This window comes from Syngnathus acus, chromosome 4 (genome assembly GCF_901709675.1).
Source record: "Syngnathus acus chromosome 4, fSynAcu1.2, whole genome shotgun sequence".
NCBI lineage: Eukaryota > Metazoa > Chordata > Actinopteri > Syngnathiformes > Syngnathidae > Syngnathus > Syngnathus acus.
In genome coordinates this window covers 6,056,239-6,071,667 of record NC_051090.1, presented here as the reverse complement: position 1 = coordinate 6,071,667, position 15,429 = coordinate 6,056,239, and the positions used below count along the sequence as shown (strand labels likewise).

Below are 15,429 nucleotides of genomic sequence, written 5' to 3'. Positions count from 1 at the left end.
TGAGGCTGTGAACACAGGCCCTGTTCTAATCCTGCAGCTCTGAGTTGTAATTAAATGAGCGAGCGCGTCGCAAGCCTCCATCCCGTCCAGACGCTCTCACTGTTGCTCTGCCAGGATCAGAGGATAGAGCACTATTGCTTTTGTAATGCCACACAAATGTTGACATCTTCTCCCTCCTCTTCGTGGAGTGGCATGATTTTGTTTGGGTCTGCTCCTCTTGCCCCACAGAGGAAACACACTCAAAATAAACAACGACAGTAGACAAGTGTGTTCTCAATCTGTGTATTTTGGTAATATATAAAAAATAAATGAAAATTAATTAGTCAGATACGATTTGTTTGTTTTTTACATGAGGTCTGTAAAATGCTTTATATAATGTCCATCAGGCAAATTAAATGTGTAGAATTTCTTGCTTAAGCTGCCTCTCCAAAGCCGCGCCAATCAGTGCCCATCCGTCTCCACTTTTTGGACTCCTCGTTAGGATCGGGTCCCAGTGGCTTATCTCCTCAGCACTACAGCAGGCCTTACACTGGCATCATTTGTACGCGGCTTAGCCGTGCTCAGGAAACTAACCCTTTCTACGACTGTCTGCAAGTTTGAAGAAGGCGGGGGGGTGGTGGTTAGCGGGGGTGGACTTAATGTTTCACTTCTCGCCATTCAACAATTTTGCCGCTTTTTTTCGTACGCCCGGCGAGCCTCCGCGAAGAGGCCTGAGGTCGTCTTCCCTCATTACAAAGTGAACATGTTTAGACGGTTACTCTAGCCATCAGACAGCTAAACACGTATTATTTTCCTCACTCTTGATACTGTACTCTCTTCCCCAGACTTCCAGAATGATTCCTAGACAAAACCTGAGAGTCTAAAACAATAAACAGCCGGCACAAAAGAAGCCGTGTACTATACTGGAATAGATTTTACATCTGTTGTACGGATGTTTTTTTTTTTCCTATCTGGACATTTCAGTTAAACATTGACAGCAATTTATTTTCACAGTAGTTGAATTCACTCAAAGTGGCTTCCTCTCCTGCGTTTTATCTAAATAATAAAATAGGAGTTTTATGACAGCTGAAAACTAGAAATGTCTGCGCTGATCATTTCTTGTTCAAAGCTGCAGTCTTTGCGTTTTACCCTCGACCGCTTCCTCACCTCTCAATCCCCGCAGCGTTCCCCCCCCCTTTGTCTCAGCTTTCCTTCTCTCTCGTCTTCCCCCTCCGTGACACACGGTCCCACACTTCCCTTCTTTTTATTATATTTTGCTTATTAAATCAGTGGATATTTAATAACCGAAACATTGAATTTTTTCCGTTTTTTTTTGCAGTTCAGTCAGTGCGATGCTCGCCTCTTCCTTTTGAAGTTCTCTATACTCGCCTGTTGTTCTGTGTTCCCGCCCCGGCGCGGCGTGCCGTCAATGCTCCTGGCAGCCGATAATGATCTCCCACTGCTTTTGTAATTGGCCAAATAAACACTACACAACACTGGTTTCAAAAACGGACAAGCTATTTGGTTTTAATTAACGTCTGTGGGCCTGTAATGGCCTCTTAGAAATGCGTTATTTCAGCTGCACGTTTAATTATGTTGGGATCGGACATTTTGTGGGCCCATGTTTATTTTGCCTTTTTTTTTTTCCCCCTGTCATGCTGAGCATTGCTGAATGCCACCTCAATGTTTTACATTACAATCAAAGCAATTATTAAGTATTTAGGATTCACATTAAATTTGACTTCTAACAGTGATAGAAATCTGTGTAATGACAAATTGGGGGGGGGGGGCAATTTTATAATTATAGTGTTTTCATTGATTGCAAAAAATGACATTCGATACAAGACTTGTATCAAAAATAGTAATGCTGTTGTAAATGTTAAAAAATTGTCAATGTCAGAGGTTGCAAAATTTTAGCTACTGATGTAATTATTTGCTGTTTTTTCAGATATTTCAGCCCCTGCAAAAATAGTTTGTCTGATTAGAAGTGTCTCATATTTCACTTGATGCAGACAGTCCTGGATTCAGTCGGAGATATTGAAAACTTTATTGACGCGAGGTTGAAAAACAAACGGCAAGTCCGAGCTTGTCTGTCGTATTCATGCGAGGCTGCGACGGCACAGGAGGAGAGAATACGGCTTAGGCGGAGCGGCGGCAAAACAACAGCTTTGTTTGTTGACAGATGCCTCCATGCTTATGGTCTGTTAATTGGATAACAATGTAAACAATCACCGATGGCGCCCGTCTCCTGTGTCAGTGTGGCATCTTGTTTCCCTACTTTTCCTTTTCAGAGTCAGATGCTGCGCTTCTCATCGTCATCGCTCCCTGGCGCAAAACTCTCACCCAGATTTTCCTGCGAACACACACACACACACATAGAGTTATCTGAAGTTCAAGGACAGATGTACGCGCACACGCACTTTGCCCCACCCCAAAGCCTCATTTACTCCTACCTGATGCTGTGTTGTCACAACAGCCTGCCGCTCTTATTAGCATGCCAGCCATTTGTGACGCCCCGCTCCCGAGGCGAGAGGGAAAAAGGAACGTAACAGCCCAGTTGGTGCTTCAGCCTGCCGTCGGGGAGGCTGTAAGATCCCCCCCCCACACACACACACACGTTATGCTATTCGCTCCCCGCAGTGCTCTGAGGTAGTTGACGAGGTGAGGGGCTGGAGGTGATATGGCAACCCATCTCTGCTCGCACCAGCATTCCTGTCACCCCCGCTGAGAAGTCAAGTGTCTAAATAGCACGTTGAAATGAAGGCAGAGAGATCAAAAGACGATGTGTTAAAGGGCCCGCTGTGCACGTTGGTGTGACATTTCCAAACACCCTTGGGAACGCAAAGGTTTGCCTGATGTCGATATGGCCTCATCACTTTCACCTCATTTACTTGACTTCATTTTTCTTACCCTCTGCCACTTGCTCATGTGTGTGTGTGTATAAGACGAACATGTTCTTCTTAACATAGGTGGAACAACTATTAAATTGTCCAAATTCTCTGAATTTCAGCTCCTCAGCAGTAAATATTAATTAGTACGAACGTATTTAAATATACAATGTGTGTAATTTGCGTTTCTTGGATTAGAATGTTTTTATCATCATGGGAAGGCAAAATCGAAATTATAATTAAATTTCAAGTGATAGCTTTTCAAAGTGAATTTTTTGTGCAAGGCATTATGTTCCGACGGATTTAAATCACCTAACCTCAAGGTTACTACTACACTGATCGTCTTATATTCTATACGGAGGGCGATGACGGACAAAGGTGTGACCCGTTCATGGTCAAATTTCACGTTTCATTGCCTACAATAGTCTGTGTCTGACCTGTCACTCTTTTTGTTGTAAGTTCAGCCTTTTCTGCGCTAGGCTTACCCTCCGACCCACCAGAGCAGGTACATGGAATCGCCTAATTATCCCACTATGCGGTTAGAATAAGGTTCCTAATCGGAGGGGCCGGCGCAGCAGTCATCAGATAAGCCCTGGACACATCTCATTGTCACAGCACCTCCCTGCCATTCAGCCCAGGTGTTAGATTGGCCCGATGTAACACAAGCCCTCCAGTGATTAGCTCACATAAGCGAAGAGGCCCACGGGGTGTCAGGGAGAGTCGGACTGTTTTAGGTCAGACGCCCTTCATGTCGGCTAACTCAATCAGCTCCGTGGTGGGTGGCGCTGTATTATTACTCGGCCCAGAACCACAGAACTGAAAACATGTTTCTCTTCAGCAAGCATCCTGATGACTTTACTGTGAATTGTCCACTGGTCGAGCCGAGCCAATAGTGTGAAAAAGCGCTTTTGGACTTTTTACATATGGTAACGGTGTCAATCTTTCCGTCTCGCCACAGATCACCCAATTGGATCCGAGATCAACTCTACTGGAGGCCAAGTTGTTTCCACAGGAGACTCTCTTCCTGGAGGCCAAAGAGTAGAAAGTGACTGACTGAACTGGCCAAGAGCATGGACCCAAAACCATCTGGGTCTCCACAGTACTCACACACACATACATACACACACACACACACACACACACACACACTGGCATGCACATGCAGTGACACTCAAGTGCAAGTAAACTTCTCTGCCCTCAGCCTGGTCGTAGTACATCAATGCCTGGTGTACAAGTGTTGCACAGAGGAGCAAAGACAATATCACAAGCACACAACGTCTCCAAAAACTACCCCCCGCCCCCCTTAAACAGAAAAAAGAAAATCTGTCTTTTGCTCTTCCTCCGCAAGTCGCACACACACACACATCACATCATGTGTGTGTGTGTGTGTGTGTGTCATCACTTGACTCAAACACACACACAACACAGTGACGGCATGGCGATCCCGACTAGACAGACCTTTGTCACAGGAAACACACTGTTTACCCCCACCGAGCGCCTCATTCCCCACATTCAATACAACCAAGGCTGCTTTTCATTTGTTACCACGTGGTTTTGCGTTTGAAAGATTCAATAAAAGCCAGCGAGAAGAGATGTTCGCCTATATTTCCCAGAATCCACCCATCACACACCCCCAATTTGCTTTTAACACCCACTCCTCCATAAACCAACACAATTGTTTCCCTCTTGCATATTTGCTGTATTAGTTTTAATTTGCTATACATGATATAAAATATGAATTTGAGCATTTTGTCTCCTGCAGGAATCTGGAAATTTAGGGTTTTGTCACAATCAGGATTAACCTTATTTTATATTTTGACCTACTTTGAAATAAGGCAGGTATCGGATCAACACACATGCTAGTTTATACATTTTATAAAATATCATGCTGGCAAGAAAATGCTGATATTACTTCATGGACAAGTTTCTGAATCATTTCTTTTACTTCTAACGACCTTTCAATGTAATCCAAAGTAGCCATAATCTCTCAAAAACAGGGAGATATTATTATAATAAAATACAAAAATACTGTCGATTAATCCCGATGATTTTAGCTACCAGTTATTATTCTGGAAGCTGTTTAGAATTAGTTGCGTCTCAAACATGATTTCTAGCGGCTTCCACTTAATCCTAGCGGGTGAAATAGACAATTATCGGATAAATCTCACTGAGCGCTGTCATCCATATCCTGTTGTGTCTTCGAATGTTTAGAAGGTCAATCCTTCCAGTCACGGCTGTTTTTTTCCCTCGCTGCCACGTGCGCATTTTGTCAGCTTCGTATCCGCGCTTGTCTGCTTTCTCACGCGAGGAATGAGTGGCGTTAACGTGCTCACATCCTTTGCTCGGGCCAAACAAGATGTTCGGCTGAAGGCAGGGCGAGGCTGGAGGAAGAGCCGCGGGGCAAATCCTGACTTTCTGTCTGCTTATCAGCACGCGTGTGACGCTTGATTGATTCATAACCTCTGAGTAAGCATGCGTGACGAAGGGGCGATACGATACTGGCGAATGATGCATTCGATAGATATGAATAACACTTTGCAGCATGTTCGCGTGAGAAGATAATTGCATTTTGTGTTGCGTATTTTTACTTATTTTCTTTGTAGTGCTCGGTGTGCTTTTTTAATTTTTCTCCAAAGGTATTATTTGTAGCAGACTGATACTAGTACAAGTTCTTAAATCTCGAGTAGTCAACAATACCAAGTATGGGTACCACTAGTACTTTTGATACATAAAATTTCCCCCATGACCAATAATTTTAAAGAAAGACCCGTATATCCCATATTTTGGTAATTGGTCTCAGCTTTTTTTTTTTTTTTTTTATATATACAATTTTTCAAAATTGCCTTTCAATTTTGACATTGAAAGTCCAGTGAGAATTGTCTTTTATTTTCCCCCGCTCCAGAGCAATTCCAGTTTTGGGGCAAATGGATATTTTATTATTGAAAACGCTTGTCGAATGCGTGTGTGTGTGTTGGACATGCCGTGCTCAGGGCGAAGGTGTAGTTTGTTTACGCAACCATCAGACAGGTGCATGTGCTGTCTGTCTGTCTGTCAGTCTTCCTTGGGGGGACGGCGCGTGCATAGTGCATCTCCTGTCAAGTGTAAGATTACAGTTGCTAACACGCAGCGTGATGCGTTCAATGTGCTCGGGCATGTTCCTCTGTTGACAGACTCGGAAACGCCTCGGAAACATAATGATATTCCCCGTCAATCGTTGCCGTTAGCCCTTTGCGGTTCACAAGGTCATCGAGTTTTTCGGAGAAATCTGTATTTTGTATTGCAATCTTTACAGGTGATCCCTAAATAAGAAATACAATGGTTATAAAAAGTCTACACACCCTGTTCAATTGTCACTTCAGGTGCCAACTGATCAAAACAAAATAGTTTTTTTTTTTCCTTTCAATCTCGAGTCCAATGTTTTTCAGCCGGAGTTTTGCTGCTAATCAAATTGCGCGTTGTAAGTTACAGGTCCGTGCCAGTGGTCGAGTGGCAAGAGCCGCTCTTTGACACGAGCGTCAAATCTGAGTTGGATGTCTTCATCAGTGGGTTGGTTCCTCTTTGCACATTTACAGCGAGAGGATCCGCGGCCTCTAATGAGCTTAAGGCCACATCGGGATGCTGCGCGGGCTCCACAAAGGAGGAAAAGCGGCGCTCATGTTTAAGCAGCCCCCGCCGGGGTCAAGAATGTAGCTGGCTGGCGAGGGAACAACATTCCTGACACAGGCGACGTCCCCTCCCTCCTTTTGAAGTGGGAAGCGTGGGGATGTCAGAATCACAGCATCGCCGCTTTGGGTCCCAGACTGGCCTAAACCTGGAGGGTCAGCCCCTCAGTTTACTTTCTCAGAGATGGCGGGCCCAGGCCAAAGCAACTGAATCTGTGAGGCTTAAACTGTTGGGGAGGGGGCACAAAAGGAGGGTCAGCCCTCTCTTGTCTGTGTCTGTTTGTTAATGACACAATGCACACACACACAAACGCACGCACACACACACACACACACACACACTACTATAGTTGACCTGTAACCAATCTGATTACAATAACTCAACTTTTCCAAGTTTAGAATTTAACTTGAGCCTTAACATTAATTTTTTTAGATTGCGGAATCAAAAAACAAATTTTTCGGTTTTACAGTCAAGCCCACTTGTCTTAGTCTATAGTTGCATAATTGATAAAAGTAGTTGTTGATTTTTGTTTTTTAGAGTGAAATTAAATTAGTTTGTTCAGAACTTAAAAGAAGTTTACTCGGGATATTTCATTTTTGATTATGCTTATGTAAAGACACTGATTTAGTTAGTTCTCACAGTCATCAGTGTCATTATTTAACAGTCATCAGTGTCATTATTTAACAAAGTTAAAATCATACAAATATCTGTTTTTAACCTTGTTAAATAATTGCCATGGTCAATTATTACAAAGCATTACAATAAATCTTACAAGTATTTACTTTTTAAATGATCATTTCCATACAACATTCATAGTAATGTCCCATTTTGATGAGGCATTGTTAGAACAACTCATAATCTTTGGATTCCTGCTTTACCATGTCATTGATCCCCACTCCAAATCGCAAATATTTTCTGTTGTTTATTTTAAGGTTAGAAATATTTTTCAAAATGATATATTTTAAAATAACAATAAATTACTAGAGACTATTAAACAATGTTCGTTTTTTAGAAACTGTTATACAGTTATTTGACTTTTAATATTTTGTTTTTGTTCCTCCAGAGAGATTCTAAATAATAAACGTTTATGCTTGTGGCTTGAGGTTGGAATGATCTAAAAATAAAAACACGCCCCCCCCCCCCCATTCTCAAAATAAATTCCACAATATATGGTTCCTAAATATGTGCAGAGAAGACCCATTTAATTCTTACAAACGCCCACCTTGTTGGTATAGTTTCTAAAAAAAAAAAGAATTAAAAAATGAACACGCAAAACAAGAATTAAACATATTTTGGCCATTTTTAAGAACATGTCCTCATTTAGACCGTGCCAGTTAACTGTATAATAATATAATTACCATTGAGTGCTAATTTTATTACATCTTTAAACAAAAAACACTTGTATCTTTTTTTAATTGTAATCCCTCCATACCAAAAAAGTATTGTTTTACTTCTACATTTAAAAGCTAATTCCTACAGCCCCCCCTTACAACTTTCACCTCAAGTGCTTATTAAAGCACCATTTGTGTAATAAATTCCTCTCCTAATAAAAATACGCCCATCAATTTGCACTGTTCCTCTTACGGAGAAGTCTGATAAAGCAATAAACGGGCCGCTTGGGGTTGTGAATGTGTGCAGTGGCGTGGAGGGGAGTAATTTATAGCTTCATATTAATTTAGCACACACACACCGTGCATGCAGTGGGAGGCAGCAGTGGACATTTAGGAGGGCCAAATCTTTGTGCAGAACACTTGAAGTTTCAAAAACAAGGCCAATTGAAGCGGGCCCACTCAAAGGCGGCGCCATTGTGCGACAACACATAGAGTTTGGATTGGGGACAATAGTGTTTCTCAAATTTCCCGCAAAAAGAAAGCCATCCTCCATCTGTGATCTCAATGAGCGTCTATTCACAGCTCTGCCGCAGAAAGGGAAGCAGATGTGGAGGGACACAGAAGCTGCAGAGAGAGCGTGCGCGCGCGTGTCTTCGTGCGCGCGCCTTTTAATTGGTTACACACACACACACACATACACTGCAGTTATGCGCCCTCACTGAAGGCAGAGCTGCAGAGTCCAATAATCTGGCCGTGTTGATGAATACTTGTAGCCCATTCATTAAACAAAGATAATCCCTGCCAACCTAGCTCCAAGCTACAAAAACGCCATTGTGTGTTTGTGTGCGTGCGTGCGTGCGCGACAAGCAATTCGTAGAGCTTTCAAAATATTTAAAATATTCATATCCCATGCATGGGCACGAATTAACTCTACCATAAATTCTTCCAATTATGCATTTTCTTGTATTTGTTGCCCTTTTTTCCCCCGCGCGAAACTATTTCCTTCTTATTGGCTAAAATTACCTTGCTATCAATTTATCCGCACACTGTATCTTTTTTCCATTGTTATTGTGCCATATATTACTTTCTTCAATATTTTGATTATATGTTTAAATATCCCAACATTTAATTGAAGATTGAATTGAATTTCAGAGTTTGAAAATTAACCACAGTTTTCTCATTAAGCTGTTTTTTTTAATGGCTAACAAAGTACGGCTACTTCGTCATTGTTGGTTTTTTTTTTCCTGGAACCTTTTTCTTTTATTCCTCGTCGAATATAGGCTCGTTACTTTGTGATTTAAACAAAGACGTTAAGTACAAAGCGCACCTAATACTTTAACCACCTCAAGTAACAACACAAAAGTAAGCTTCTTTTCTCTGCAAGTGCTACTTTAACGTGCGGCTGCCGGTCGGTCGGCAGCCACGGCGTGGCAGGGGGAAGCCAGCCCGGTCGGGGTGCAGGCAAGCTGGGCTGGCGTCAGCGGGACAGACCGCGGCCGCTCATCGGGGGTGCGGGGCAGCGGAAACATGCTGCTACATATGTCGGGTCAAGCATGGGCCTTTTGTTGTCCCCTTAAAAAGGTGTTAAAAACTACTCATCTGGAACCTCACTCAATGAAATGAAAGCCCGGGCGCGCTTTGGTGGCTGCATGGGTCTAATGAAGCGCTTCAAAGACCATTGGTGGTGCTCGGTCACTTTTAATGCGCGGGGGGCATTTTTAATTGGCCTGCTGGAAGAATGAACGGCGTAATCCCTATCATAATGCATTTTTTTACTCATCAAAAGCTTGTACGTCTTGAACCGCTGCCTGATGAGTTCCGCCGAACCTGCACCATCTATTGCGGTGTTTACCAACACTTTTTCCTTTTATGTATTTATTTGTTTATTTATTTAACATTAAGGAAAAAAATTCCACCAAAAGTGTTGTTTCTCATATTTTCAATTTGCAGAAATTATGATCGCACATCCTTTTTTTTTTATTTTGTAGTCCGCGAATGCGTATCCGTGAATGTACGGGGGTCCGCTGCATGCGCATGCCTTTACAGTGTTAGAATTATATTCCTTACCGGTCTAAGTATCGTTCTGATATCACAAAATTTTGGAAGCTGCACAACAAGTTGATCGTAGTTAATTTCCTCTTCAGGAGGCGCAGTTAAACACATGCTAATTAATGAACAATTTTTCCTCTTCTCGATGCATATGTTTGAACTTTAAAGTTTATTTTTTCTATGAAGGTGTATGTGCAAAAATGAATCAAAACGATACATAAATTATGGGTTGCATAATTGGAAAGTGGTTGAAGTCTTGAAGTGTCAGAGCAGGTGTAGCATGGACAACGCGACCATGTTCACTTGTTCTAAACTCAAGATCGGACTTTTAAAATGTTACTGTTTGAGGTGAGAAAACCTCTATAAAGTAGCCACTTTGAACAAAAAAAAAAAAATCATACATTGATTGGACAGTGGTTGTGGCTTATAAAAATGACAAACCCGCATTAGCGTTTATATTTTTTGCTGCGTGGCTCTAATTTCTGCTGCTGTACCTAATGATATGACCAGTGTGTGTAAAGTGAATGCGAGCACAAGTTATTTGGCAATTGTTTTAGACATATTTTATAACAGGAACAAAATAGTTGCCTATACCGCTAAAATGCTGTCAAATATTGGCCCCTATTAATGAAATGCGCAGGCGTTCCTAATAATGTGACCTGCGTTCCACTCGTAAAATTGTAACAGCACCATGAAGTCTATACGGGGAAAATAGTACATGCAGGTTGTTTTTATTTTCAAAGGCATCAAGTCGTCTCCTTCCCGTCATGCAGCAGCGGTCCGGGCACATAATTACTTTGAATGTCAAAAAGATGTCGTTTTAATATCGTCTCCATTAGCCTGTTGGCTGGGTAATTAAGGTGCAGATGAGGAAACAGATGGCATTTGCTTACAGTGATTCACGGGGTAAACAAAGAGGAGGATGGATGGATAGATGGATGGAAGGAGGGAGGGAGGGAGGGAGGCCGTTTTCTTCTTCATCTGCACCTCCTCGGTGTTGTTCACTTGTAGTCATCAACACACGCTTCTTCATATAGCTGCGTCAATGCGTGAGAGAGTGAGCAGGTGTTTGTGTTAATATTTTTTTTAATTCTATTTTACTGTATACCTGTCTGACTCCAAGAAACACTTAAAATGTACGGTTATTAATGAGGGTATTTATACAACAGCAATACCAATAATAATACTGAGAAAAATCATAATCATTATTATAAATCAGTCATGCCATTTTTCCCCCCCTGAAAAATTAAGCATGTTAACTGCATGAATGAAACACACACACACACACACACACATATATATATGAATATATATATGGATTATTGTAAAAATTATGAATATTAACTTATTTATAGTCTCATATATATAGACGCATTTTTTATTCATCTACTTACATTACGATAATAGTATCAAATTGAGTGACATTTCGCCGGAACAAAAGCGGAATATAGTCAGTACTGTTTAAATTACTATAAATAAGAATGCACCAAAGAATAATAACACAAATAGTATAGGATCATGTAAAAACACCCAATACAAAAAAGACATGCAGAATTGATTCGGAAAAAAACAGAACTCTAACAAATTGCAATAACTTTCCGAATATTTTGCCTTTTTTCTAAATTAATTATGTAACGCCCGTACGGTCCCAAAAATCCATACGAATTTTCAATCGTCTATCGCACAAAATAATTTCGAATTGATGACACAATTTAATAACGTATTAGTTGATTAACTAACAAAAAAAAAAAAAGATGCTACTTACCACCTGACGGATGACGGAAGCGTCATCATTAATTAGGAGAACTATAAATAGCAACCCACACTTGTGATAAGTACTATCACTAAAAGTGACTCGAGTGATATAAGATTTGATGTCTTTTTTGGAAACAGGCTGCATCCAACTTGAGCTTTGTGGGAACTCCCTTCACATTCTTAACACTTGATATCTTGGAGTTTGGGAAGGGGGGGGCGGATAAAAAAAAATAAAAAGAGGAAGAAGAAGAACTCAGGTGGACACAGTTGAAAAAGGAAGGCAGCCAATCAGAACGCCGCCTCCCCTTTTGGCCAATGACAGGCGCCACATTGTTGTCAAATTGCTCTAATGAAAACGTGAGCGCAACAATAGTGAAGGGAGAGAGCGCTCTGTAGCCACTGACGCTCTCTGGAGGAAGTTAGTGTCTCACACGCACGTACACGCACGCGCTGGTCCCGGAGCTCCTCTTTTTCGGGGGGCGATTTCAACGATTATCACTCGGTCGGTGCGGTAGAAGCGCTCCGCGGAATCGCTCGCGTTCATTCGTTCAGCCAGCAATGGATCTCAGAGCGGAGATGCAGCCCGCCGTCTCCTCGTCGGCCTCGGTCTCCGCCGCTCAAGTGGCCGCGGTGGCTTCCATCCCGGTGTCCATGGCGAGCAGCCTCCTGCGCGGGCCGCCGCTCCTGTTGCGCGCCGCCGACAAGTACCCGCGCACGCCCAAGTGCGCGCGGTGCCGCAACCACGGCGTGGTGTCGGCCCTGAAAGGTCACAAGCGCTACTGCCGCTGGAAGGACTGCATGTGCGCCAAGTGCACGTTGATCGCCGAGAGGCAGCGAGTCATGGCGGCCCAGGTGGCGCTGCGCAGGCAGCAAGCGCAGGAGGAGAACGAAGCCCGGGAGCTGCAGCTGCTCTACGGCACCGCCGAGGGACTCGCCCTTGCAGCTGCCAACGGCATCATCCCGCCCAGGCCGGGCTACGAGGTCTTTGCCACGGTGGGCAGCGACAACAGCAACTCCGGTGAGGCTTCCTGCCATCATGCCTCATTGCTTCGTGCACTTTTGCATTGTGTGTGAGTGTGCGCCCCCCACCCCCACCCCCGTTATCGATATTATGAATATCCTCTAGTGAAAAATACATGTGCTTCCAGTCCAAAAAGGAGGATGACGAAACTTTCCTTATAGGATAGCATCCAAGAGTGCAATCCGTAATGTATCAATATATTCTCTTAAAACTGACGAGTTAAAAGGAACCCAACATAATTCGTTTTTAGGGTTAACTGTAATATAATATATAATTTAATTACATTCTGTATGTTTATCATGAGCCTCTGACAGATTTTCTTGTATTTCAACCAAATTACTGCGCGGATGTGCATTCTCGTTTTCCTTTCCTGAAGCGAAGCAAAGGAAATTTTATAGCGTTATTTTTTTTGCAACGAAAATGAAAAATGAGATAAGATGGATTCTTTCAAGTTTGTTAAACAAAATTTGCTTTAAATAAAAAATCTTAGAAGATTAAGTCGGTGAGAAAGTATATTTTTGCAATGTAAAATACGTAAATATTTTTGCTTCTTCCCAAAATAATTATTTTTAAGATTAATTTTTAATCTTAAATTGAGTCTCGTTAACAAAAAAAATCTGCCTTTACAGAGATTACATTTGTCACATATCTGAATTATCAATATTGAAAAGTGTTAATTTAACAGTATGTTGTGGTCACACTGAGAGCTGTTTCTAATATTTTGGTGACCTTATGAGGAAATATTATCTCATTGTGATGCAAGCAAGCCACAAGCACAGTAAATAAACAATCGTTTTAATATTTTGTCCCCATAAACACATCTGTCTCACATGCAGTACACCTCCAATTAAAGCACAACAACCTACCTCTCAGACAGAGTGAACGAATACAATAAAATTATTATCACTGGAAACACTTTATGGAGCCCTTTAAAATTTAGTTTCATTAGAAATTTGAAAAATGGCCAGCACCGACATTTTCCCCAATTTTTTTCAGCTGACTCGAGCGTGCAGAAGTTCGACTTGTTCCCAAAGGGCCAAGCATCTGGCCCTTCCACGCCACAGCAGGCTGGCGGCACGCAGACGCCCGCAGAGAGCGACGCCCCGGGCCTTTCATCTCCAGACGCTCGCCACGGAGGAGGCGGAGCTTACGGCTCCGAGAACGGAGACAGCGAGTCGTTCATCCACTCGCCGGTGACCAAGCCTTCGAAAGACGGCGGCGAGACTCCCTGCAGGTCCGTCAGCTCCCTGTGCTCGGACTCCGGTTCCGAGACTGACAAGGACGAGCGGGAGCCTTCGCCGTCCCCGTCGCCGTCCTCCGCGGGCTCCAGGCAAATGCACGCCCTCAACATCCTTACCCGGGTGTTCCCCAGCCACAAGCGCAGCGTGCTAGAGCTTGTCCTGCAGGGCTGTGGCAAGGACGTGGTGCAGGCCATCGAGCAGATCCTCAATAACCCGACTCAGGGCAGCCAGCACAAGTCCGGCTCCGAGGAGACTTGGAGCGCGGAGAGGCTGCTGCAAAGCTCGCAGCCACCTCCTTCCACCTCCTCGTCCTCGTCTTCCTCGGCTCCAGCCCCAATTCGACCCATGCTGCCCGGTGCCATGACGCTCAGCAACCGCTCGGCCTTCTCGCCCCTGCAGCCCAATGCCCCCCACTTCGGAGCTGAGCCGAGCGCTTACTCGCTAGGAACCCACCTGGGACTCAACCCGTTGCGGCTGGCCTACTCAGCGCATAGCCGCGGCCTGGCCTTCATGACGCCCTACTCTACCACGGGCCTCATGCCCACCCTGGGCTTCAGACCCCCGATGGACTATGCCTTCAGCGACCTCATCCGGGACAGGACGATGTTGCACAAGGAGCAGGGCTACGCCGGAGGCCTGTACGGGCCTCTGGTCAACAACACGCCGGACAAACAGTGACCGCACACATACACACACACACACACACACACACACACACACACACACACACACACACACACACACACACGCACAGTAAACACAGGTTCCATTGTATTTGTGGCCACAAGTGTTTGAATGTTGGCAAAAAAAAATGTGTTGTGTTTTTGGCTGTGGGCGACTGTAAATAAATCTGGCTTGTAGTCAAGAGACTCATTTGACTTTATCTTAAATTCTCTAAATTCCATGACAATTCTGCAGGATATTAAAAAAGAAAAACTGCAAATCATGTTTAAATAAGGTTTTAAACAGCAATTGAGAAATCAATTAAATTTTCCAAATTAAACTGCAGTTTTCAGAGACTCATTAAGTTATTCTAACTGGCGCATATTAACCCTTTTTAAGATGTTCCTGTTGTAAAAGTTAAACTAATTGATGTAAAGAAAAACTACATGAAAGGACATTTTGTCTTCTATGTAATTATTGTTTCACTTTTGTTTTTGTATCTACTTTCTTTTCAACTGCCTGTATTGCATCTAGTGTGAGGGCACGCGGCGCTACTTTGACTTTCATTTAATCTTTTAGTGACATTAAAGTGCAAAATCAAGTCTGTTGCTCTTGAAACGTGCTGTCACGTTGTATGAATATGCTGGGAAGAATAAATGTTATTTTAAAAAAAAAAATCCTACCATCACCGTTGTGATGCCCGTGTCTCTTTTGAATACTTCGTTAGGAAACAGATAATTGATTTTCGTTTTAAAATGAACACACGAAAATTGAAATAAACCTGGGTTAGCACGTCCGCCTCACAGTTCAAGGGATATGAGTTTGATTCCGCCTCCAGC

General features: G+C 43.0%; 2 protein-coding genes and 1 long non-coding RNA gene across 3 annotated transcripts in view; 2 read left to right on the top strand and 1 right to left on the bottom strand.

Annotated features, from left to right (window-relative positions):
* faf1 (Fas (TNFRSF6) associated factor 1) overlaps positions 1-4,611 on the top strand; it is a 36,270-nt gene extending 31,659 nt beyond the window's left edge. The window contains exon 19 of the mRNA XM_037250687.1: positions 3,826-4,611. Coding sequence (XP_037106582.1) covers positions 3,826-3,909 — 84 coding nt within the window. The 3' untranslated portion in view covers positions 3,910-4,611. The remainder of the gene's footprint in view (positions 1-3,825) is intronic.
* A 5,855-nt stretch (positions 4,612-10,466) lies between these two features.
* Positions 10,467-11,764, bottom strand: LOC119122373. Its single transcript, XR_005097844.1, has 2 exons — positions 11,676-11,764; positions 10,467-10,947 (listed from the first exon to the last, which is right to left on the bottom strand). It is a non-coding gene; the product is annotated as an uncharacterized LOC119122373 (long non-coding RNA).
* Positions 10,941-15,267, top strand: dmrta2 (DMRT-like family A2). The gene is made up of 2 exons (XM_037250715.1): positions 10,941-12,683; positions 13,683-15,267. Exons 1-2 carry the CDS (start codon positions 12,224-12,226, stop codon positions 14,603-14,605), a joined length of 1,383 nt encoding a protein of 460 aa, XP_037106610.1. The 5' UTR covers positions 10,941-12,223; the 3' UTR covers positions 14,606-15,267.
* The last annotated feature ends 162 nt before the right edge of the window (positions 15,268-15,429 follow it).